Here is a 24580-nt window from a genome sequence, read left to right as displayed (position 1 = left end):
ACGGGAACACATTAATCTTTCAGATTTCTTTTCTACAATTTTTGCAATGTTGTAAATAAGAAAACAGAAGGGAAGGAATTGAGAAAAGTTTAGATTTTAGCAGTCTGTTGACAACCTTAAGTGATCTGACATGTACAGCTGTAGTGTATGTGGCTGACTGTTCTTGTGGGGTGTACAGAATTTTTATCCCTGTCTTATTTCTTTCCTATTAAATTCCATCCTATTTCGTACAAATCCAATCACGATACACCCTTAGATGACTTCTATATAAATAAGCACAAGATGACAGCTAATGAGCCGTACGGTTTAGGACGTACATTTGTGGCACAAAACATGGATCGTGAAAGTAAACAAATAAAGCCCAGTAAAAAGTACTTTTTCTTGGATTTTCCGAGGTTAAGTATCAGTAAAAAAGTAAGTATTGTAAATTGCGTCTACCAAAAATATAAAAGAACAGTAAAAAAAGAAAAATATATATTAAAAAGAAAACAAGATACACGAGTCATTAATGTTAAAAAAATGTATATCTAAATAAACGAGAGAGCGTCGCAGTGATGTACACCTGTACGTAAATGAGACAGTTGCGAAAAGAACGCCTGGATTTTTTTTCTGGCTTTCTTGTCAAGCGTTCTTTTCGCAACTGCTTAATATATTAAGTTGTGTACGTCACTGGGATGGTCTCTCATTCATTTATGCTCCCATTTCATCCGCAGTTAAAAAAATATATGAAATTCATATATTTGACTGCCATTACAAATTTCTATTTCTACAGGTATGAGAACTTACCATGGTTTTGCAAGGAAACAGACGAAGGACTCCCTCGAGAATGGCAAGTCTTCCAGACATTTGTCTGGGTCGGATCTTGCTGCGTGTGATTCAGCCAAGGCCGACCATCCATACCGTCCAGAGAGTTCCATCCACAACACGTCATACGCTTCTTCTGTGGACACTGCTAATAATGATGATGATGATGATGGGAGCTTCTCAGAAGATGAAAGCGATGACAGCATTGAAGTTGGAAACGAAGCTGAGGGTTTAAGAGACGGTAGCAAAGCTGTCCCTTCTGATAAGGACTTTAGATACTCAAGTACAAGAAATGAGAGGAATTCAAAGCTGAGTAGCACGTGTAAACCTTATGTTGATAGTTTTAACAGTAAAGGACCACGCCCTGATGATGATGGGGACGATGAAGAAGGGCGATGGGCACAACAAACAAATCGGCCTGCTAGCTATCATGGAAATGGAAGCCGTGGGAATGTAAATACAAATAAACATGGACACAAGACAAGCGGCATCAGCACCGCTCAGGGAAAACAAGGAAGCTCGAGGATGAGTGGAGATGAAGAAATGAGGCGCTCGAGCTCTGATTTGGGTGTTTCAGAATTTGCTGGTTGTCTAAACATTTCAGCGCCCAACAGGGCAGATAGAAATTATAGAAACAGTGCAGCGAGCTGGAAGGTTCCTTTTGAATCTAGACAAACGCGTGAATATAAGATTGGTGAGCCTGTCGGTGGCCCCTCACCTGCGAATGCGCAAAAAGTAATCGATGTTCATATTGTGGTCTCTCAACGACAGAATGCGACACCCGTGGAACCGAATGAATCTATTAGGCGCATCGATGAAGACAGAGAAAATCCACTCCGTGAGATTAGAGGGGAATTTCCTAAAGAGGAAGAAAGTGATGACTTTTTGGATGACGATGCTCTGGATTCTGATAGAATTCCTTCCGCAGATATTTTCAAAGTGCTTGATAATCTGAATCTGAGCACGTCCGCTATGAAGCCTCCTACTCCTGGAGGTGACAGGCTCAGAGTTAGAAGAGTGCAGTCTGCTGGATATACGAGAAAAAAACCTCCTGTGAACCGAGGTGAGAAGCATATGACGAAAAGAGACAAGCGCTCTAGACCAGCTGCAGTGAAACAAGTAGAAAGACAAAAGACGGAAAAGAGTGATTGGATTAATTCTTCAGAAGTCAACACCGTCTCGTCAACGTTCGGAAGAACAGAGGGATTGATGAAGCATTCGAGAGAGAAGATCCCAGGTTATTTTACTGAGCAGTACAAAAAGATATTAGATGAAAAGAATGCGAGCAATGAACAGGCTGACAAGGTAACAACGGAGGCTGTTTCGTCTAGCAGCTTGGCTTTGGTACCAAAAGAAAGTGTAGAAAATAGTGCTACCTTGAATGATGGAGAGAAACATGACCACACTAGGCAAACCAGTTTAAGCTCCGATTGTGAAAAAGACGAAACTTCTTTACGAATCTCAAACAGCGAACCGACAGGTCCGAGCAAAGATGAGCTTCCGAGTGATAAACACGAAAAACAGTTAAAACGGGAAATTACTTCACGCAGCTCCTTATCAGACGTGTTCGTTACAGCAGAATTGAGGAGTGTGAATAATGCGGACGACAGCAGTTCTGGTGTGGAGACCATGTCTTGTGTTACAGATTGTTCCTCTTTTGAACGCTCGGTTGGCGCCTCGGATAGAATTAATTCTGACGGCTCACAGAGTTGTAGAGTTAGTGAAACGTTCGATTCAGGGAGTGTTGAGGAAGTTAACAACTCTAATGATGACGTCTATTGTGACGAGATCGATGACGATGACGATAGTGATGATGGCTGTATTGATGACTTTGATTATGATGTAAGCAGTCTGGAGGTCGTAGCTAAGCCAAAACCCCTTTCTGAATCAAGGTTTGTATGAAATGTTGATAAACTAATTAAGTGTTTGTAAGTGTAAAATGTAATCGAGACTCTCTGGTGTGTTTCTCTACCAACTGAACAGTGAAGCCTTGATTGCAACTGCAACAACAACAACAACAACAACAACAACAACAACAACAACAACAACAACAACAAAATAAACGACAACAAAAGTAAAACAGAAAAGTTAAGAAAAACCGGTGGCAGAAAATCAGATGGGTCTGGCTCTGTAACAAACCGTCATATGACTTAAGAAACCATCTTAGCAAAACGTGACGGACTGATTGGAGTTCACCTAATCCCCGTCATTAGCATGATATTTGGCGTGGCAAGTGATTTATTGCATTAGTAGAGGAAAGTTTCCAGGTACGTGCAGCTCGAGTTTACTTCACCACTTGTTTTGTAGATATCTTAAACAGAAGAAGCCCATCGCGCCATTTCCGCCTGTGTGCTTCAGTGTCAATGCCAGGCCCCCTGATGGATACTTGTATTACTTCGCCTATGGTCCTGATATGAACCCTAACAGGTGTGTGAACTAGCTAGCATCCGTTGTCGGTTCCAGAAGGGTGATTAGCGTCATCTTCGAATTAGAATTCTGTTTACATCTGTTGTAATTGGCCAGAGTCATTACTTTGCATAGATTTGGTTTTACGACACTCAATTGAGACTCGCTCTTTCTGAAACTTGAATTGCTTTTGACGTGTCTACAGCCTCCACATATGCGTCTGTTGTTTGATAGTTAATTGTCATGAATGTTGTCGTTTTTTTCCAGGATGGCTATATACCTGCGGCGAGAACCAAAAACACGACTATGGGGAATTCTGTTTGGGTTTCAGCTGCGATTTAATAAGCGAGGTTTGTTATCTGTACGTACAAATAACTAAGGCATGCCGGGGTAAGCAGGCTGAAACAAGAATCCTGATTACAACAAGGTTTCTCTTTGTTGGCACGTCTAGGCTTTCTACTAATTAGCAAAAGAGAACGTGATGTATAGTTTAGAGGTATTCAGATTTAACAAGTCATTGCAAAGGTTAATGTGTACATCGCGCAGAATGCTTGGACATCATTAATTATTCATAGTCATCGAAGCGGCAAATTTGAATGCGAGCGCGCTTTGAATAGCCCAGAATAAGAAGAGAAAGGGCCCAAATTGGTCAAGTAGGGCTAGTAAAACATGCTTTTCTGTTTTTCAAAAGTTGTAATCTTAACTTTCACGTACGGCGTTTTGGAAAGCAATGATGTATGAACACGTTAAGCCTTAAACGAAGGAATATAAGAATTAGAAAGTATAAAGACTGTTTTTTTTTTAAACTCGAAAATTCGGAAAAATTGGTCGTTGGTTTCTTGGGATTAGATTTGAATGCATGGCGTGCGGCAAGACGAGAGTACCTGAGAGTTTCATGTCAGATTAGAGGGAGGGTTTACAGCTCTCGACCATGCCTGCACTTGTTTGATTCTACTTGGTTTTGTACTTGACTGCAAGCAGTCTCTTTCTTCTACTTAGTTCTGTAGCGCGCGCGATGTGATCTGAGGAAAAAAGTACGACTGCTCGCAGTCTATTTTGTACTTGTGTGGCTCACGGATTGCAGAGATACCACTTATGTCCAGAAATGCACCTAACCTCGAATTTGGGTATTCTATATAAGATAGAACTTTTGTCATTTTCATATGACTTCATTTTTTAGAGAATTATTTGTGTATAGTCAGGGTACACCTTGTGATGTCTATCATACAGTTAGTTCATGCATCTCATTAGCGTGCATTTCTGGACTTATCTCTATTACTGAACACGAACGGATCAATTTCGGGGACTTGATGCAGTCGTTACTGATCGGATTACTATTGCCTCTCCTGTGTACTATTCGTGAACATGGGAGGACAATCTTTATTTGAGAGGCAGCTACCCGATTCGTGGGACATTAGTCATTGGCCATTAAGGGACGAATTCTGTTTTTCGCAACTAGACGCATGTGGAAAGTTACATGGGGGAATGACCAATCTGTGTACTTTACTTTTATAGGTACGTCTGAGGAAGCTGGTGGATTTCCTAATGTAGAATTTAATCCAGAACATTCAGTTGAGGGTTGTGTGTATGCCATTACCGAAACAGAACTAGCCATGCTTGACAACTGCATGGGTTACCCTAAGGTTGGTGACAGAACAGGGTTACATTATTTTTTTGTTCTCCCTCCATTTGTCAAGATGTATGTAAAAGTCTCCTGGCCTTCGTTAGCGAGGTGCTTAATTCAAATGAACTTTCATTCGGTAATCTTTCCTCTATTGTATATTTGTTTTTTACTGCTGTTGTAATTCTTCTTGATGGGGACTTTGGAGCCTAGCAAAAAGGTGCGATGAATGTTGATCAAAGCCGCAATAGGAAGAAAGTTACGATCGCCATGAAACACGCAGTTACTTTGGTAAAAAAAATGTAATCCCACTCCCCCCCCCCCCCCCTCGCTCCCTCGCTGGCCTTCGTTAGCGAGATGCTTAATTCAAATGAACTTTCATTTCGTTATCTTTCCTCTATTGTATCTTTGTTTTTTACTGCTGTTGTAATTCTTCTTGATGGGGACTTTGGAGCTTAGCAGAAAGGTGCGATTAATGTCGATCAAAACCGCAATAGGAAGAAAGTTACGATCATCATGAAACACGCAGTTACTTTGGTGATAAGTGTAAAAAAAGCCAATGAAAAACAAAACAACAAAAAAAGGCAAAACACAACAACAACAAAAACCCAATCAAACAAACAGACAAAACCGTGAACTGAAATGAATATCCAAACACAAACAACCGCGTTTCTTTTTTCTAAACTCCGCGAAACGAATTTTGAAGGAGGGAAGTCACGAATCCCGAAACTGATATGAAGAAAGAATCGTAAATTTTATTTGCAGAATTCGAACAGCTCTTTTCAAAATTAAACCCCTAAAGTTTTGCTCTTTATTTTTTTTTCTTCTTTGCTGCTTATTCACACACACACAACATGATCAACTTGAATGTTTCTTGTGTGATCTTCTTTTGTAGCATTACACTCGTGCAGTCTTTCCTGTGTGGATGCTTAATTGCGCCAGTCCCTCTCAACATGGCGTTGCACAGTTCTGCGTGCCAGCGGTTTTGTATATCGCTCAGGACGAGTGGATCACCTCAGGTAGAGTAACTCAGTCATTTGTTGAATGGCACCTATCTTATACTATAAGTATACCATGTGCTTATCTCATGCTATACTTGACTGGCTCATTAAAGAAAATAATATGAAGCTTTTTCAGTGTATCAATGTATTTGTAGTCTCACTAGATGCTCGGTCAAGAAATGTTTCAAACGTTTCTTGGATAATTGACGTAACCTTGCGAATCTGTGCCGCGCTTCAAATGTTCCTGGAGCCATAAAAGATCCCTGACCGCAGATGATCCCCAAATGGAACCGCAAATGAATCACAGAGTGGGCCTCAAAATTCAAATGATCCCGTGTAAAGTTTTGGGAGTGTGAAAACATCGGAATTTTGTGGAGAGTGAAATGCCGTGAACAGTAGAATGGAATGTCGTTGATTGACAGCGTGGTGGACTTTGGAATATCATGGAAAGTGTAATGTAGTGGACCGTGTAATGGTATTAGCAGAATGGAATGTTATGGAAAGCTCAATGTGATGAAAAGTATTATGGAATATGGTAACAAAGGAATGATGTTGTCCGTAATGGTGTGGGCAGTGGACTGTCTTGCCGAAGTGAAGTGGCGTGGACATGTAAATGGTTATGGAGCGAAAAACGGCGTGGACATTTACAGTTGTATGGCGTGGGTCGTGTAATGCGCGAATACACTTAAGAGAAGCCTTTTGGTTTTTTTGGTTATTGTTATGTCCAAGACTGCATTTATGTCGTCCGTAACTTAGCGTAGCGTGTTCGTTTCGAGGCATAATTTCTGGCACAGTTTCAGAAAAAAAGGGCCAGGCTTATAACGCTTTCCCGATTTCACTGAGTCTTTCGAACACCGGGGAGGGGGGGGGGGGGGGGGGAGGAAGGTACTCCCTATAATTGTCCATACGGGAAGGATCTGCGCGAAAGAGGTCCTTTTTTGTATAAAAGACCCACCCGAAAAGAGATGCAAGTGTTTCTACTGTAGATTTGTGAAAAGGGGTACCATTTCCTATGGAAGGTATATGGAAGGGTTACCTTTTCTGTCAGCAATGGTGTATAAAAGGGTAAGGGTTAGGACCATGGGGCGGAGCCTTCCCGTATAAAACTTTGATGAGTACTTGAGTACTTCCTCCCCCCCCCCCCCCCCCCCTCCTCGCTTCGAACACCCTCGCTGGTTCTCGGAGGATGTTAACAGTTGCGCCAGCGAAAGTCAATTTATCAAGGTCCAAACGTGGCTTATGTGGTTTTTCCTTTCGTCTTCATAATGTTCGGATCGCCAACTGCAATAGACGTAGAAGAATAATGCCAATAAAACCACGAGGTTCAACAGTTTTGCCACTATTACCAAGACACTTCGCTCATGTGGTTGAGATGACCTTTGATTTTGACCTTTGATCCCCCTCAACAGTAAACAGTAACTGGAATTTCACGATGGCTCTCTCGAGTTATTTGACGCTGGAACACCGAGAGAAATATCGAATAGGTTTGCTCTTTCCTTTTTTAAACAGATAACAGCTGAAATTTGCCTTCAATATTTATTTGACCCATAATCAAGGATTTTTCTTGCTTAGTGATTCGTTTTGTCACTCGTTTTTCACATACGTTCCCATCAAATAAAATCCACACCATTCCTCGTTTTTTATTATTTTTATTTTAATTTTTTCCTTCACTGGATCATTTGTGGTCCCCGCTGAGGATCATTCGCGGTGCAGTACAGATCCGCTGATGAGATGACTAATATTTCATTTACAGATTCCACCCGAAAGTTGGATTGCAGCTACGGTGTCAGCCAGTGTGCAAAAGCCTCCGACATCCTAACACCCAACTATGTCCAGTATCTCACCAGCCTAGCTACAAGCTAGCAAATTGGATGGGCTACAGAACTGCTAGGGCTGACAAACAGCATACACTCCATGGTGAAAACTTATAGGCTTGTAATTGTGAACAGGATTAAGACTGTTTTGTAGCGAAGAAAATTCGTTTTCTTAAAGCACAGGCTTACTACTCTGTTTGTGCTCCTCAGTGTATATACCTGGTTTTTTCTTAAAGGGTTTTCGACGGACCTGTGAAATTTTCCTCAAACGACATTGAAAGACGGGTTTACGGGCCCAGAGAAGCCAGGCTGCATTTTATGTAGGCAATGTCGAAGATCTCAGTTCGGCGTGGGCTTCCAACTATCTCGTTGTACTGGCGTACGATCGTGCATGGTCTTTGGCGTGTAGCGGCGTATTATACAGAAGTCATGCGTGGCTTTAGATTACCTCGTAGGCTTAATGGCGTGACGAAAAATAGAATGGTCTTTTTGAAAACTTCCACAGTAATAGCTACAATTCAAAGGAACTGTTTTTGTCCTAATGTGGGTGCTTCGGCGGCCGCTTGGCGTGGAAATTCCCGGCGTATCTTCGGCGTGGCACGTACATGGGAGGGAAGGTTCAGAATGACGGGAGAGAAAAAATAATGGAGAAAGAAAAGAGAGGAGGGAGAAAAAATAAGACTACCCATTCTTTTGTTTTTATTTTGACAACTTGAACGACAAAAAGCCATCCGTACTGCACTCTCAAAGAAGCATTATTAATGATAAAACGTTGTATCGGTCTTTGCTTCTTTTATCATTTGTATTGTTAAACCAATCAGATCAATAATTGATCCAACGTATACCAGCAGGATTATCGTCCACGGTTGTTGCTTAGCGATTAATTGTTATAATGCCGTGCGGTGACGTCACACAGTAATTTATGCAATTTTGCATAAATAAAAACTTTTAAACAAAAATGGCGGCCACGAGTCATGGAAGCGCGCGGCGTGCATTGCAGCATGCGTAATGTGTGAGGTTGTTTGCGTTTTGTGTGCCATAAAACTTGAAGACAAAGCATCAAGAATATATGTACGGACGCACTTCATTTTCCACTGGAGATGAACTGAAAAATGTTCCGATAAATGTTATTAGTGAATAAAGTGTTGACAGGCCAGACACGACCCATAACATAACATAACGTAACGTAACATAACGTAACATTTCATTCAGGAGGCTTCAACACAAATACAAAAACATCCTGAATAGGGAAATAGTGAGGTTAGCCCTGTATAAAAACAATTTCCCTTACTAAAAACTTACAAAAATATTTTAAAATTTCTAGAACTAGATAAAATTCGATGGCTACTGATTCAATAAATATTCAAGTAAATTTTAAGTCTACTCTTAAAAACAGATAATGATTCGGCGAGTACAATATGTCCTGGCAAGTCATTCCATTTACTTACAATGCGAATAAAGAAAGGATATTTGTAGCAATTACAAACCACTCTTCTCAAATAAAGTTTAAAGTGGTGGTTAGCTCTTGTACGAGTACTTTTGGCAAACTCAAAGAAATCTGGGAAAGAGAGGTAATCAATACCAACAACTATCTTATAACATCGAACCAGAGATAGAAATTCTCTTCGCTTCTCTAGTGTCTGCCATTTCAGTAAGCTACAACGATGTTCATAACTCATTTCGCCACGGTTCTGCCTTAAAGTAAGTCGCGAAGCTCTTCTTTGAACCTTTTCAAACGCCACAATATACTTAATCAAAACAGACAGGAGCCACATATTCAAGTATAGGCCTGACCAGTGACTTGCAGAGCTGCGAAAACACATCCTAATACCATATTTGCGTTATTTACCGTTGCAAACACATGCTTGCCCCGGGACAGGTCAGAAGAGATAGTTACCCCCAGGTCATTGGTGTCCTCTACCGACCTAAATTGCCCTCTCAGCGAATAAATAGGTTTTGTTTTATCCTTTCTATGTGTAATACGCATCACCTCACATTTATCCGGATTAAAGTTCATCTGCCATTTATTTGGCCAGACGCCACATTAATCTAGGTCACACTGCAGAGCAGGGATATCAACATCCGGTGAACTCCCCCAATTTCCACCGTTTCAACTGTCGAGTACTACCTAGGAGTTATTATTTCGATTTACCGCTTGAAAAAGGTTTGTTTTCTCTCTGAAAACGGCAGATCAGTCTTAAATTCATACATGTGGCCGCCATTGAACAAAAACAACTTTTCGAAATGATTACTTGCTTTGACGTCACATAGGTAGAGATAAGTGGGTCCCCTCCCTCGTGATATACGCGCCGATTATAGATTTCGATTGGGCTGTTTTTGTTCAAGACAATCAGAACAATAAATCCCTTCTGGGAGAGGGTGGAATTTAATCAAGGTTTAATGAATAAATCAAATAATGATTTGGCGTCACACAGGAAGGGATGAGTGGGTCCCCTCTCTCGTAATATGTGCCCGAATAATAGATTTTAATTGGCCTGCTTTTGTTGAAGACAATCAGAAAAATACATCCCTACCAGGGGAGGACATATTTTAATGCATAAATTAATTTGGCGATTTCTGACTACGACGAAGAAAAACAAAACAAAAAAAAAAGATACCCGACCCAAACCTAGACACGGCCTGCCCTGCGGGCATTCCGTGTAATTAGCCTTAAACACCATATGCTAATTTATTGTTACACCTTGCCGCAGACTCTGTAATTCTTTATTTCTCCTTGACAATGGCGTCATGAAGACACCGAAACGTCGGTTTTTATCGTTAATTTTTGCATGTCTCTGCATTACCAAATCTTTATTGATAAGAATGAAATAAAGAAGCTTGAAAAAGTCAAGCTAGAACGTAGCTGATAGAGCGGCCGAGTTCAATTGGGTGTCGAAAATAATTGCGTTTTTGCTTTGGTTTTGCATTACCACGTTCTGTGATTGGTTGATAAAACTCGCTCCACTTTCTCAACCAATAAGATTTAAAACCAAAACCAATCGTGCCTTGGCGCCGGTTACATGTACTTGCTTTGAATTCTGATTGGTTCATTGCGCTGTTTGCACCTGTTGTCAAACCGCTCTAATTACAAGGAATAAGTCCAATGATGTAAAGCATGATGAAAGTATAATCATGTCGAGATAAGTTTCCATCATGTGACAAGAGTACAAGCGTTCGGTAATTGGCTAAGGAGGTAATATTTTGCAACCAGCGTGAATACCTCAATTCTAATTCTTTCCTCGGTCGAAAGTGTAAACATCGATTGTGCCTGTTCCTTTTTAAAGTTTTCACCATATCTACGTGAAAGAATGTCTGAAACTGATGAGGTACGTAAGCAGTTATTAAATTTGTTAAATTGGTGTTCTCTTCAATTTTGACCCATGACGTTTGTACGTTTGGATATTTCATTTTGCAGATTGTACTTCAGGATGTAAACGCATCAGTCCAAGCAGAGGACGAGTGTCCAAAAGCAAATGACAGCAAAGGTAAAAACCATAAACTGTCGTTACATTGTAATTGGCTGTGTTTACTCAATAGGCCTTATTGGAGTTTCGCTGTTCGTGCTGTAAATGCGGGGTTTTTTTTTTTTTTTCGGAATATAGAAAAAAGTTTCGAGTTAAGAGTCAAGTTCGAGTCACGAGCCAAGTTCGAGTTAAAGGGGAAGTATCACGAAAATTTGCTGTCATTTCAAAACCCAAAAATGTTTGACTGTCAGCAGAAACAACGAAATAATTGTCAAGTTTGTTAAAAATTATCACTCCAGTGCAGTAAAACTGTCGATTAGTGCCTCTGGCCAGAGACAGAGTAGGCCGGTTTGGACTGAAACTTGAAAAATATTAGGCTAATGTTTTTCAAGTTCTCGCATTTTTGTTTGCAAAATGCACTAGAACAGATCACGAGTTGTTTCTTTCAAGAATTGAGTTGATTTCGTTCCTTTCGTTGTTCTAGAACTATTTGGCAGCTGATTGAAGATCTTATTTCATCATTTTTAACAAAAGATATCAAAACCCCATGAAACTTCCCTTTTAAGGCCCAGCTTTCATCAGTTTACTCGTAGCACGAGTCAAGCTCGAGCCTGAGTCAAGTTCGAGTCACGAGCCAAGTTCGAGTCAGGGCCCAGCTTTCATCAGTTTACTCGTAACATAAGTCAAGCTCGAGCCTGAGTCAAGTTCGAGCCACGAGTCAAGTTCGAGTCACCCAAAAATGTTTGACTGTCAGCAGAAACAACGAAATAATTGTCAAGTTTGTTAAAAATTATCACTCCAGTGCAATAAAACTGTCGATTAATGCCTCTGGCCAGAGACAGAGTAGGCCGGTTTGGACTGAAACTTGAAAAATATTAGGCTAATGTTTTTCAAGTTCTCGCATTTTTGTTTGCAAAATGCACTAGAACAGATCAAGAGTTGTTTCTTTCAAGAATTGAGTTGATTTCGTTCCTCTCGTTGTTCTAGAATTATTTGGCAGCTGATTGAAGATCTTATTTCATCATTTTTAACAAAAGATATCAAAACCCCATGATACTTCCCCTTTAAGGCCCAGCTTTCATCAGTTTACTCGTAGCACGAGTCAAGCTCGAGCCTGAGTCAAGTTCGAGTCACGAGCCAAGTTCGAGTTAGGGCCAAGCTTTCATCAGTTTACTCGTAGCACGAGTCAAGCTCGAGCCTGAGTCAAGTTCGAGTGACGAGTCAAGCTCGAGTCATGAGCCATGTTCGAGTCAGGGTCCAACTTTTATTTTTCTCTTTTTTCCCTTCTTCTTATGTCTTCCGGTTGTTATTCTCTTTTATACAAATGTGCTAGTGGTAAACGGAAAAAAAAATTTATTTTCAGGTTTGCAACATTTTTCGTTAATATCGATCGCTAGAGCCATCACCGCTGTGACTCGCTGCTACTGTGGAAAGATATACGACATCCCTTAGTGTTCATAAATTTCCTAGGAAGATTAAAACCTGTAGCTGCATACACGTGAAGCAGAGATCCCATTTCCACGACTGAGAAAGCGGACGGTGATGAAGTATTTATTACCTGCCTGACTCAAGCGCCATTTTGTGACGATGGGTTTTTCCTGCTCGAGCGTACGACAAATTAGACTTCAACGGCGACTTGACAATGTATCGAGGGAAACTTAGCTCGAGACGGGTGTTACTAAACAGAGTAACGGAGTAGCGAGTAACGAGTAACGACAAGAACGGCATTCCACAGGTTAAAAAAAATCATTAAAAAAAAAAAAAAATCGGGTAACGGGAAACAAAACTCGACGGGAAAAACAACAACAACAACAACAACAACAACAAAAAAAAAGATTAAAAAAGAAAAATTTCAGAAAAGCAAATTAAATGTGAAGATTATTTTAATATTGTAGCGCGAACCACTTTTAATTTATTCACATTCTTTCGTGTACTGATCAGAAGCCCCCAAGCATGCGATGTAATAAAGGGTTTTTAAGTATTTAATTCGACTCACGATAGATGATGACTTCTTCACAATTTTCCTCGTGATTACGCTTCACTCAGTCTGTTTCAGTTCTGTAAAGTTGATCTAACAACGGATTCTACACTCTACACTCAAAACTTCATCGATCCGACGATAAAACAACAACTCGAAGGCATGTTCTCCTCACGTGGCCTCTTCCCGCCACTCACTCTTAATTATGTTAACTTAATTTATGTTCAAATTTAATTTCTAACATGTGATAGACATACGGTTACAAACCAAGAACTGCCGCCTCTTGACTGACAAATATACGTGCACTCATTTTAGATATTGTTAATATTTTGTATTCGGACGACAAAGAAAGAAATAAAAAAAAGCACCAGGGAAAAATTTTCCCAGGTTAAACGAAAAAAAAAAAAACAAAAAAAGACAAAAGAAGGTTTCAAAAGCTTACTAGCTTAGGATAGGTCATCGGTGACAACACTCGATGCAGTTCCGTATTCTGGCGGACATTGGTTCCGTGGATTGACTACCTTTTATTCTTCTAAGAAACAAAATGAGGCAAAAAATACAAGGTACGAGACAATGTATTTCCTTAAACTAACAAATTCTTGAACTAGAATGTGCATGAACGCCCCCGCCGTAGCCTGTTCCAGGCTCCTAGAGAGAAGCGCGAAGGAGAGGGCGAGGGGACGAAAACGAGGGGGGCTGGCTCTCTTCCTCTCCCCCACCCCCGTCGTTTTCGTCCCCTCGCTCTCTCCTTCGCGCTTCTCTCTAGGAGCCTGGAACAGGCTACCCCCGCCGCCTTTCATGATCGTGCTGGTTTGTTACAGTCAATCCATGTCACGCGTGACTATTGTTTCCGAGAATGAAATAAACATGCGTTCGAATTCCTTTATAAAGCTCGGCATTTGAATGGAATGTAGAACATTTCTCTTGTCACCGGTGACCTATCCTAAGCTATTAAGCTTTAGAGACTTAACTTTTTTATAATGGCTTCAATCCTTATTTGACCCACAAATGACCTGTGATGTTGAAAAAAAAAAAAAAAAACTGAGAACTGTAAAGCCTCGTAGCATGGGCTGCTAGCTGCTCAGAGTTTGAAATTTGGGCCACGGGTCCTTCTCGGATTTCCTGTCGTATTTTTTCGCCAAAGGGTTTTTTTTCCGGCAGGTTTTTTCTCGCCTCCGTCTACCATAGTAGTGTCTTTGTGAGCGGTTGCCCAGCTCTGTTAATCACGACTTGTTGAAGTTTAGATGTCAGTGTTGTATACCTTTTATTTAATGTCAGGCCTGATTTAATGTGTAAGGTGTTGATTGTATATCAGGATTATATATGGTATACCATATCTGAGCTGATTTTCCAGAAGGTAGCTACAGAAATTGAGCACATTTTGAGACCTTCTACGCTGAAGAAATATGCTAGTCATTAACAAGACTTCATTTACGGTTCATCACAAGAAAGTAAGGTCAGAGAATACTATGCAAGAGAAAAGAGGGGCTTTTCTTTGGAAATTAGGCATGACATTGACACCATGGTGAAATGAAACATGACCTGTGATCCGACAAAACAAGTGTGACATTTGGCAATTATTAACGGCGCCAACCGGCAACGTATCTTAAATCTCACCTAAAACCCGGTCTTTTAGCGCTCAAGTCTAGCTTTCTACAACAGAATGGGCTTAATCAGAGGAAGACAGCGTTTCAAATTGATTTTTCATCCTCATACTAGATTCATGCTGCATGCGAATTAGAAAACTATAATTTGTCTAGCCACCTTCTGGAAAGACACTCAGACACTGATACGATATGGTGAGTGATAAGCCATTGGTGAGTTCAACTCACCGTAAGCTCATTAGCATGATTTTTTTGTCGATCTATAAAGCTCATCATGTGAGTCGCGCAACATAAGATCTTACAGGCGAAATCTTCAAAAAATTATATCTCTTGCTAGGGTTGTCCTAAAATCATGTGTCTCGCACGAAAATAAAGGTTACAAATTGTGCTATTCTTTGAAATAAAAATTTGAGATGAGCGAGAAATATTTCTGTTCACGAAATTGGTTCGAACTTCGGTCGTCCGGTTGTGTTTAGGCTCCCTGGGACGTGAAGAGGCGAGACCCTGGGAACGAAGTTGGGCTTTCTATGAATCCTAAGACGGTAGTTTTTAGACACTTTAAAAACTTTATTTATTGTTGTTTTTGATAATTGCTAACCGGTCTCAATGGTAACATTTCTTGAAAAATGCAAGCGTTTTCGTTTCTCTATTACTGTCCTCATGAGCACATACATTTTGCCTTTGGCGGATCGAAATGTTTGTCTGAGTCTATGCGGGGGGTCTTAGTGACAGAATTTATTTTTAGAAATCGGGGCAAAGCGCTATTGTGGTAGAACATTTTCTTGCAGAAATGACAGTATTAAACAAGCCAATAATAATTTATGAAGGCATTAGGGGCATCAATGCCAACTTTCCCCTATTTCTTTTGTAAAATGAGACAGTAACTCGCTCAATTGCCCCTATTGTTTGTTTTCTGTTTGTTCTTTTAGATGCAGTGCGACAAGCATCCAATGTCCTGGACGTTTTACCTGTTGCATTTTCAATGCTGGAAAAGATAGAAAAGCAGGCCAAGCCAGGATGCCTTTCTGGCTGTACCCTTTGGCTAAAGGAAGATTACACATATCTCAGCAACACCTGATGGAGCCGCTCGACTAAAAACCCGCTCTGCAGGCTGGAATAGAGCTGGCTGGGAACCGGAATACATTAGACAGTTAACTGGCTGGAAAGTTTCTAAATACATGTATCTAGTTTGCTGAGATTTTGTAATAAAACACTGGTTCTAGCTGGGTAAAAGATGTCTCGTTTGTTTTTCCTGCCTGTCAGGACCCCTGTCAGGCTCGTAAAAAATTGTATTTGACTTTTCGCTCTAACACCGTCTTTACCAGTGAGATTTGAAGGCAAATAGTACACAATGCCCGTCGACAATTTGACAAGGAGAATTCCCAATACGTTTTTTGGGATTTGGCTTTTTTAAAGGTCGAGATTCGGGATTTTAGCGGAAAAGAGCGACGATATTCGGGAAATGTACAATAAAAATATAGTTGTCACCGTCCTGGACGAGAAAAAAAATTTACAGGTCCTATGTCTTAACAGATTAAATTTCTTGTGCTCCCTGAGACCATGCAGTTAACTTGAGCCAGAGACCTCAAGATCGAGGTTTATCGGCATTTCCCGCGAACCGCGAACTTCAAGAAGTCATGTGACCAGTGCCTTGCCGTCAGGTTGCGGTTTGAGGTTCACGTTTGTACGGCAAGACCACGCTCTAGAGGTAAGTGATTTACCGCAAGTTTTTTTGTACCCTAAAACATCACAATCCCACGTTTGAGAGGAAATACTACTTTCTGGAACTATTTCGCTTATTAATTATCGAGTTCGTTTTCATAGAAACGTAATTTTGAAGACGATTTCTCAGCTAAAATAGAAGTGAACGAACGAATGAATTGAAAACAAACATGGCAGCTGGCTATTTGTTGCTGGAACTGTTTTGCCAGTGGTGTTCTGCTCTCATTAATCAAAAAAAATCCAACAAACACATCAAAATTCACATCTCACCTTCGAGCAGGAACCATCTTGTTTTTGTACTAATTTCTCATAATTCACCAGTGCTATCACCCGTGGATCTTAAGTCCCAAATATGGGCAGACGGCTAACTTGAAACCGCTAACCGCAAACCGCGGTTTGGCGTTTGCGGTAAGATGGCCAAACCTCGATGTTAAGGTCTCCAATTAAGCCTAGCCTAAACGGCTGCGAATAATAAGAAAACCTTCATTTGGTAAATTTGAGTAGTTTCCCTCGTGATCAAAATTGAAAGGTCAACAAAGAGATCTCACCACATTTTGATCGAAAAGGAAAATCTCTCAGAAACGTACTCAGGAAAGCACTTAAGGTACATTAAGGTAGAGAGGTGAGCAGTCCCTTTTTCAAATATCTGTTGCAGCCCCATGTCGTGCTACGTGAGTAGCGGTGCTCTTCAGACTTTGATAACTGAAAAGTTTTCCAAGGATCAACGTGATAAGACTGAAAGGTAGCCCTCACCATTCAATTGAGAAAAAAAGGAAAAAAAAGGGAAAAGAACAAACTCTAAAAAGAAATTGTTTACTGACTTATTGACTGACGTGATCGCAGGAAACTTTGAAAACATCTTAAATGAGCGATGTCCTCGTTATGGTTTAAAGAAATAGAAGAAATAAGCTTACAGCTCATTTCTGTATGACTAAAGACCAGCACAAAGATCAGTGCTCACATTTGCAGTGGGAATTTACATTCAACTGAAAATACCTTTTTTCATCAAGGTAAGGGGCTTAAAAAAAATTATGAGCTGACCGGGATCGGAATTGGGCTAAAACAACGGTCGGGCTTACGGGATTAATTGAGGGAAAATTTTTTTACCGGGATGGCAGGATTGAAGAACCCTATTGGGGACCGGCTCGACAAGGGACATGAATGAAACGCTTCTTTCCCTACGATGTCTTCGGGCGACAACTACAGCTGACAGCGGTACCTCTGGACACTTTGCCGGAGCGTTGTACCATGACGATGCACCACGAGATTTCCGCCCGCGGTTCGCTTATGCCAGCTGGAGATGGGTTCCGCGCTGCTTTCCGATACCTTTTCCCCGACAAGACAGTGAGGGAGAGAAAAGTCGGCCCCTTGACCAAACGAGATAGATCCCTTTCGTTGACACCTCGTGATCAGTTCCACCTTACTGACCTGAACTGAGACGCAGCCAGGTATACTGATATGACAATGTAGTAATTTTGTCTTCGATGTGGTACGTTTTGAGGTTTGAGCATGCGCACGGGCTCAAACCATATAATGACAGAAGGATGACTCGTGGTCAAACGACCTGTAGTCTTGGAGGTACCGCTAGTCTTGGACTCCTTTTACCTTATTTCATTCTTACAATTTTTATTGCCGTTTTCCCTAAAACGATTGCTCCTTCGATGGATTGTTGACATTGTTAAGGGATTCAGGTCGTCACTCGAAGAGCTCTGTGAAAGCCGTTCCTATTTTTTTTTCTTTTCTTTGGCTATTAGCTCAACACCTATTACTGGGCAAATGTGCCACGTTTGTTGCTACAATAACTCAGATGCTACCTTTCGCCTCTTGATGTCTGGCGACATCAATCCTAACCCTGGACCGGTTTCTGCTTCGACTGCTGGTAAGATCAATTGCCTCGTGATGAATGCCGGAAGCTTAAATAGTTATCACAAATAGAGCACAACAAACTGGCAATCCGCGTGTAGGAAAGATATCGCGTACCTACAAGCTGACTTGCTTGCTGGCTAGTTGACAGACATCACACGTACAGCTGGCTGAGATTTTCATTTCTTAAAAGGCTTGTTCGCTGGCAGTAAAGAGCGGGTATTTTTTCCCCAGGAACGTTAAATAGTAACCAAGATTGACGTAGGGACATTCACCTAGTGTTTAGTGTTTATACGATTAATTTTTTCTATATCTAAAAGTGTCGTTGGGTAATTGTGTCTGAAGGTCCCTAGTGAAGCTTGAGATCGAGCGTGGGTGTTTTGTCCCTTTTTTTATCTTCTATTTATTTTTTCAAACTACAAGTTTTAAAACGAAGGAACAAAAGATATAGTTTAGTGGGAATTTTTAAGTCAGGTTTATAACAGTTGCTTAATAAGGCGTTTACAAAGTAATCCACTGTTATTTTTGACAAGTTTTCATGTTTTTAAGCGAGTGCTGTTCAGGGTAGAAAATGCCAAAAACAAATACCATTGAAAGAAACGAAACGAATTTAATAAAATAATTTATACTAACAGCAAGAACAGATCAAATTGTGTACAGAAAAATCCCTTTTAAAGGCCTGAAAACGGTCATGGAAAAGAGAAGATGGCATTTAAAGTATTTTTGTTAAATATTCTCGTTGAATTCTCCTGTTTGTTTTTATCTGTCTGATCCATTGTTGCTGTCTGGTTGTTGTGCATTGTCTTATAAAAAGTATAATCAGTTATTTTAATTTGCTACAAGTCCTTCCTCATTGGGTAACCAGTTTTTATTCATATTTCTTCTTTAACAATTTCTTAAAACGTCGTTTTTAACACATTACTCGACAAATAAATTTACATTGTAACCTGTTTTAGTTTACAGCTTCAAATATATGTATATATGATATATAGAAAGATCGTTATAAATATTACGCAATGCATACAGTAATCACCCGAACATCAATTGTAATTAACGAGGATGCATTAATGAATTCCTTAATTATCCGGATTTTTTTCCTGAGGTAATTCAAATTCTCATTTGCTGGCCACATGCACAGAGCCAAAGATACTATTTCCAATCATGATTACCAGTTCCCTCATTTCACCCTTAAGCACTGCCATTTCACGACTGATGTCCTGGTAACTAGTTTGGTTGCCAGATCTTCGAAGTGGCTGGGGCGGCGATGGAGAAGTTCCATTCAAGTAGCGTTCCTGTCACAAGACAAAAAAAAAAACGTTACTTGATAGAATTCTTGAGGCAGTAATCGTGACAAGTGCGACATGAGACTACATAAATACGATAATGCTTTTAAAGTTCAGAGAAGCCAAGTTTTCAGAGCCGTACGTCGTTGATTTGAATAAGATGTGGAAAAGTGACTCCTGGAACAGGACGACTCACGCTTCGTTTGGCAAGTCGTATTATAAAGAAAACCCTGTTAAGATATGGTGAATGCGCCTTCCCTCCGTCAAATATAGTAAACAAGACTCGAAGCAGGCCTTCGAGCTCAAGTTCAGACATGCACGGTGGTATTGAGATCCTCTCACTGCCTGCTGTCCATGGCTAGTAATCTACAGGGAACTTAGCTTTGCGCGTAGGTAAGGGTCTGGTAAAACCTAGGAGATGTATATTTCTAGCTTCCTTGCTTCTTTGCATTTTGAATTTTAGGTCTGAAAGGGCGAGGCAATTTCGGTAACTCAAGAATCAAGGGGCCTTTCCACACTTGGAAGTTAGAGTGACTCAAGATCAAGATTATTATTATTATTATTTTTATGCATCGAAAGCTAAAGGCGTTTCACACAAAGCAACCAAAACAAAGTGTGAGCAAAATGCACATCTTATGCTGTTGTCTAGCCCTATGGAAACTGGGGGATTTCTATTTGGCAGAACTGGCTGGCCAGACTGGTAATTCAGCAGTCATAAATGAATCATTTTCATTAACTGGATCAGTTGCTAGCCCTTCGCTTCTTCAAAACGGCACAAACGATTGCCAAAATGACATTATGGAGAACCTTTAGAGCAACAGTAACTCTGCACAATTTCTCGTTCCATTTTCAATCTGATTGGCCAGCCGAGTCAGTTCTGACAATGGAACGCTCCATGGGTTGGACGGGATCGCTAACATGGGTGCAGTAACGCTGAAATGGGAGGCCAAACTGGGAAAGTAACTTCCTGCTCTACATACCGTCATTTCCATGCCAACGATGAGTCTTCCCGTTTGACGGACACCATCCTGCAGACACAAATCGCTCTGCTGGCTTTTCATGTGGCTCGGGATTTGACCAAACAGCAAAGAGTAGATTTTTACGTGACTCAGGTCAAAGGTTAGTCTTTGAAGCAACTGTTAGAAAAAAAAATTAATTGTTGAAACCCAGTTGATATCGTACCCTGAGCCCGCTGACAAACGAGGAGGCGGAGGACACTGGGATTAAGCTGTGCACGTTAAGTTCCGCTGGATGAGATCAACGCGGTCCCTGAGAGTGAGATTCAAGTACAACTTCTTTCAATGACTTTTCTCTATAGCATCTCACAACCGTTTGATGTGCTCCAACCCTTAATCGTCTAAAACTTAGCAAAGCCTCCCCATGGAATATCACAAGGGTCGGAATATCACTAGAGTTTTTTTTAGGATTAATTTCTCTATAACATCAGTATAGTGTAAATTGAAGTTTTGTAGCTGTTTTGATTTTTTCTACCAATGCTATTTTCCGCATACGCGTGCGCAGTTCGCAATTTTGGTTTTCACAGTAACCCGAATCGAAACGCCTTCCTTCAACAAAAATTTGAGTCAAAAATTATAAGAATATTTATCAAAATTACCAATAATCTATTACAATAATCCAGAGCTTAAGAGCCGTGAATTAAACAAAGTAACTTACCGTCACACCTGATGATATGTTTGAACTTGCCATTGATCTGTTAAAGGAAATGTTTTCCTAGGAATAAAAAGAAACAAGCAAACCAACTGATCAGAGTCTTGGCGGAAGTTACATGTATGTCAAGAAAATAATAATACTTCGACAGATGTACTTTCTAAACTACTCCAACACCTTTCCTGAAATGTGTTCAGCCAAGGTTGTGAACTGATCTTGTAGGAGACAGAAACAGAAAGCTGCTTTTGAGTAATGTTGAGTTATGTCAGGTGATCTAAAACTTGTTAATTTGCGAATAGTTCCTAATGAATGAACACTCAAATGAAAGCTCGGCTGCAGCCCGTTTTAGTCACGTTATTTATTTTTCTCTATTTCCTTCATTTCTTCCTTTTATCTTTTTGTTTTTTGACTGTTCTTTTTGTTGCTTTAATTTTAAAAGTGAACTCCTGATCTTTCTTTTCGCTTTGAACTTGGATTCTTCTAGGAATGGAGAAGGCTGGAACGAAGCCGCTGAATCATACTAACTATAGCTGATTGAGGGGTTAATGTTGATTTGGTTATTCGCCTCGATCGCGAATTGTGTGTTATGTTTTATCTTTCTAATGCAGGTAACAAATAAATAAATAATTACTTTTTTGTTATTACTTGTACGACTGAACTTTACTTACAAATTTCTTCAGGGTTGTGTTGACATGCTTTGTTAGATTTGCACACCAGCCATCAAGAGCCTGATTGGGCGATGTGAGCCCTCCTAGTATGGAGCCGACAGTTGCAAGGTCCACAACAGACCTACGACTTCTTACAATAGATGAATGGCCGGGTGGACATAAAAAGATTGCAGTCCAAACCAAGATGGCAAACGTCTTGAGACCTGTATGTCCTGCAATGATATTAGTATTTAGTGTAACCTAATCATCTTCGACTGAACTGAAATGCAAACCAAACACGGAGTGTCCAACGGTTCCCTTACTCCTTTTGGTGAATTTCTCCTCTAAATTCATAAACCCTGTCAGGTTTTTTTTTTTTAATTGTGATGAGAAACTATTAGTGTCTTTTTCTTCCTCAAAGTTTCCTAACATTGTCAACCGTCCTTTTTGTTTTCGTGTGACCAAAAAAAAAAAAAAAAAAAACAGAAGAAAAAACGTTAACAGTGCGAAATACGTAAGCTAGGGTTTTTTTTTTTTAATTAAGCCAACAGCAACACAGTAATTTGGGATTAAATTTTTTTCGACTTGAATTTTACGTTCAGCTAAAAAATCTTATTAAACAATCAAACTGTGCCAGTTGGTCCAAGTAGATCTTCTAAAAACCTTAAAACTTGACCGGAACTCAGAAACCGATGTTTTTGGTTATTTTCTTAAAATTATCGGTTGGGTTAGTTCCCTCTGGCTAATCCACCCATTTACTTAATTAAGTCCCCACTCATATAGCACAACGATAGAAGTGCGGTAAGTCAATCGAAATTCTACATTTCTACAATTCTGGAAATTTTATATACCAGGAATTGTAAACACCAGTCTAGGAAAAGAAATATAGAAAGCGCTAGGGTGCTTTCCATTCAGCCAAACCTTCCGTTTTAAAAGTTTCGAAAAATTAATACCTTTCGAATGGAACAGTATTTTCCGGTTAACCGCAACCGTCTTGGAAACAAACCTGTTCCATTCACGAATTTTCTGCGTAAAGGGAAATAGCACAACCAACTTGCGTCGAATAAGCTGGACCTTAATAGGAATGACCGAATGGATCGGAATTTTCCGGTTGTTACGATTTTCTGGAACGTCAGGACAACTTCGCGAAAATTCCGAAATTTTATTCCGAAAAAAATTCTGTTCCGTTCGCTTCTTCGCTCGAAGTTTCCGGAATTTTTGTACGAATTGAAAGCGCCCCTAGAAACTCGACGATGGCTTAGAATAGAAAAAGGAACCGTACTGAAAGCACAAGAAACTCGTAGGATTTCTTTAGTTGTGTTATTATTGAATTATAAGACAACTAAAGAAGTCCCACGGGTTCCTAGTGCTTTCTATCATTCTTTTCCAATTCTGGTGTTCACAATTCCTCATAAATATAAATTACTACAGTTCAATGAACTGAACTGAACTTCGATTGATGTACTCAGGCTTTCATCGTAGTTATTTTGAGTGTCACGGTTTCGAATCGTGTGATACAGTTATGCTTTGTATCAATATCTCGGCCTTATGCCTTAACAACTTTTATGTATGCCAGTGAACCAACTATATAATGTGCATGACTGCTGATTGAAAGTGCTTTTTGCTTTCCAATTATCTAAGCAAAAGAATCATTTAAATTTAACTTGTCGGATTATCTGGCTTTTTACTGTAGTGATAATGTTCGCAGATATATCAAATACTGTCTAAGGTTCCTAAGCCTTCGGGTTTTTCTTTAGTTATAAATGTCGAGTAAATGAAACAATTAAACTTCATACCTGACATACTTTGACGATCCTTTAGATACACCTGAATAACGAATAATGAAATATGGCGCTGAACTTCCAAGCAATAAAGTGAGTTTCACGGTTGGTGGTCCGCGTTTATATAGCATTGCTGTTTAATTAATGGATGAAATCATCTTCATCATTTAGAAAATGAAACAAGAGTAAAATAACATATGTTGCTTTAGGTAACGGCAAAAAGAGGCAAATATTGACTTTTTTCCTAGCGAAGGGGACCCATTTGCTTTAGCAAATATTCCCGTTTCTTGAATGTTTATTTGTGGTAATTTAAAACCAGCGTCAAGTGGAAATTAAGGAAACTATGATTGTCAAGTTAGAAAAAAGGTTAATATTTATTGGGATTTTTCCAAAATGTATTTTAGTTCTGCCCCAAAATATTGACTTCATTTTACACTGAGAAGTTAGCGCACCGAACAAAAACAAAAAAGAAGTAATAGTCGACTCTAGGGAACTTGTATGTATTGAACTAGTAAACTATTTTTCGCATTTGACTTCCTTTTCTCTGGAAGGTATGTTGAAGATATTGTACATCACGATGAAACATCCGCAATCTAATAAGGAATATTATTCTTGTTGACCATCTCTGTCAGGTCTTCACTTCCACCTTCTTATCCTCTCTAGTATTCCCCAGTAATAACATTGCCTTTACTGAGGTTTCGCATATTTTTCGCAGCTATTCATTTAGTCATCGACCTGTTTTTCTGTTGATTTGTGTGGGTTCCTTGATTAACAATTCAGTAATATCTAAATTTACCAAGCTGGCCGATTACACAGCCGAAGACAAGTGAAACTGCCATTGAAGTGATAAGCAAACTTTAATTTGAGTACGGTAAAAAAAAAACTATCTGAGTTGCAGTAAAGCCAAATAAGGCCGAACAAAAT

At 39.9% G+C, this 24580-nt stretch overlaps 3 protein-coding genes and 1 long non-coding RNA gene across 6 annotated transcripts in view; 3 read left to right on the top strand and 1 right to left on the bottom strand.

The window, feature by feature from the left end:
* The window catches only part of LOC146478990 (uncharacterized), an 11928-nt gene extending 3429 nt beyond the window's left edge, over positions 1-8499 (top strand). The window contains exons 5-10 of one of the 2 annotated variants that reach the window (XM_085111203.1): positions 773-2696; positions 3112-3231; positions 3478-3560; positions 4726-4853; positions 5727-5850; positions 7586-8499. In XM_085111203.1, coding sequence (XP_084967329.1) covers positions 773-2696; positions 3112-3231; positions 3478-3560; positions 4726-4853; positions 5727-5850; positions 7586-7695 — 2489 coding nt within the window. In that variant the 3' untranslated portion in view covers positions 7696-8499. Of the gene's footprint in view, positions 1-772; positions 2697-3111; positions 3232-3477; positions 3561-4725; positions 4854-5726; positions 5851-5996; positions 6976-7585 lie in introns of those variants that run through there. The other variant, XM_085111204.1, reaches the window with a different exon arrangement.
* The window catches only part of LOC146478983 (TNF receptor-associated factor 2-like), a 255231-nt gene that overhangs the window by 172153 nt on the left and 58498 nt on the right, over positions 1-24580 (top strand). The window lies entirely within an intron of this gene.
* LOC146478989 (uncharacterized) lies at positions 8743-15919 on the top strand. 2 transcript variants are annotated; one of them, XR_014864994.1, is made up of 3 exons: positions 8743-10972; positions 11062-11131; positions 15628-15919. It is a non-coding gene; the product is annotated as an uncharacterized LOC146478989 (long non-coding RNA). The 2 variants fall into 2 exon arrangements; XR_014864993.1 differs by having other exon boundaries at positions 15622-15919.
* Positions 19124-23802, bottom strand: LOC146478988 (uncharacterized). Its single transcript, XM_085111185.1, has 5 exons — positions 23672-23802; positions 21897-22108; positions 21235-21291; positions 20541-20696; positions 19124-19569 (listed from the first exon to the last, which is right to left on the bottom strand). Exons 1-5 carry the CDS (start codon positions 23676-23678, stop codon positions 19393-19395), a joined length of 609 nt encoding a protein of 202 aa, XP_084967311.1. The 5' UTR covers positions 23679-23802; the 3' UTR covers positions 19124-19392.

The sequence above is a fragment of the Pavona decussata genome, unplaced genomic scaffold (assembly GCF_977016875.1).
Source record: "Pavona decussata unplaced genomic scaffold, jaPavDecu1.1 SCAFFOLD_61, whole genome shotgun sequence".
In the NCBI taxonomy this organism is placed as follows: domain Eukaryota; kingdom Metazoa; phylum Cnidaria; class Anthozoa; order Scleractinia; family Agariciidae; genus Pavona; species Pavona decussata.
Note: the sequence above shows the minus strand (reverse complement) of the source record. Positions and strands in the feature narration are given on the sequence as shown.

Excerpts from the sequence above, each read along its gene's own strand:
- LOC146478988 (XM_085111185.1), bottom strand. Across the intron at positions 21,292-21,896 it reads ACACAACCCTGAAGAAATTT|GAAAACATTTCCTTTAACAG; the intron begins GTAAGTAAAGTT and ends TTTTATTCCTAG. Across the intron at positions 20,697-21,234 it reads ACATATCATCAGGTGTGACG|TTGCTTCAAAGACTAACCTT; the intron begins GTAAGTTACTTT and ends TTTTTCTAACAG.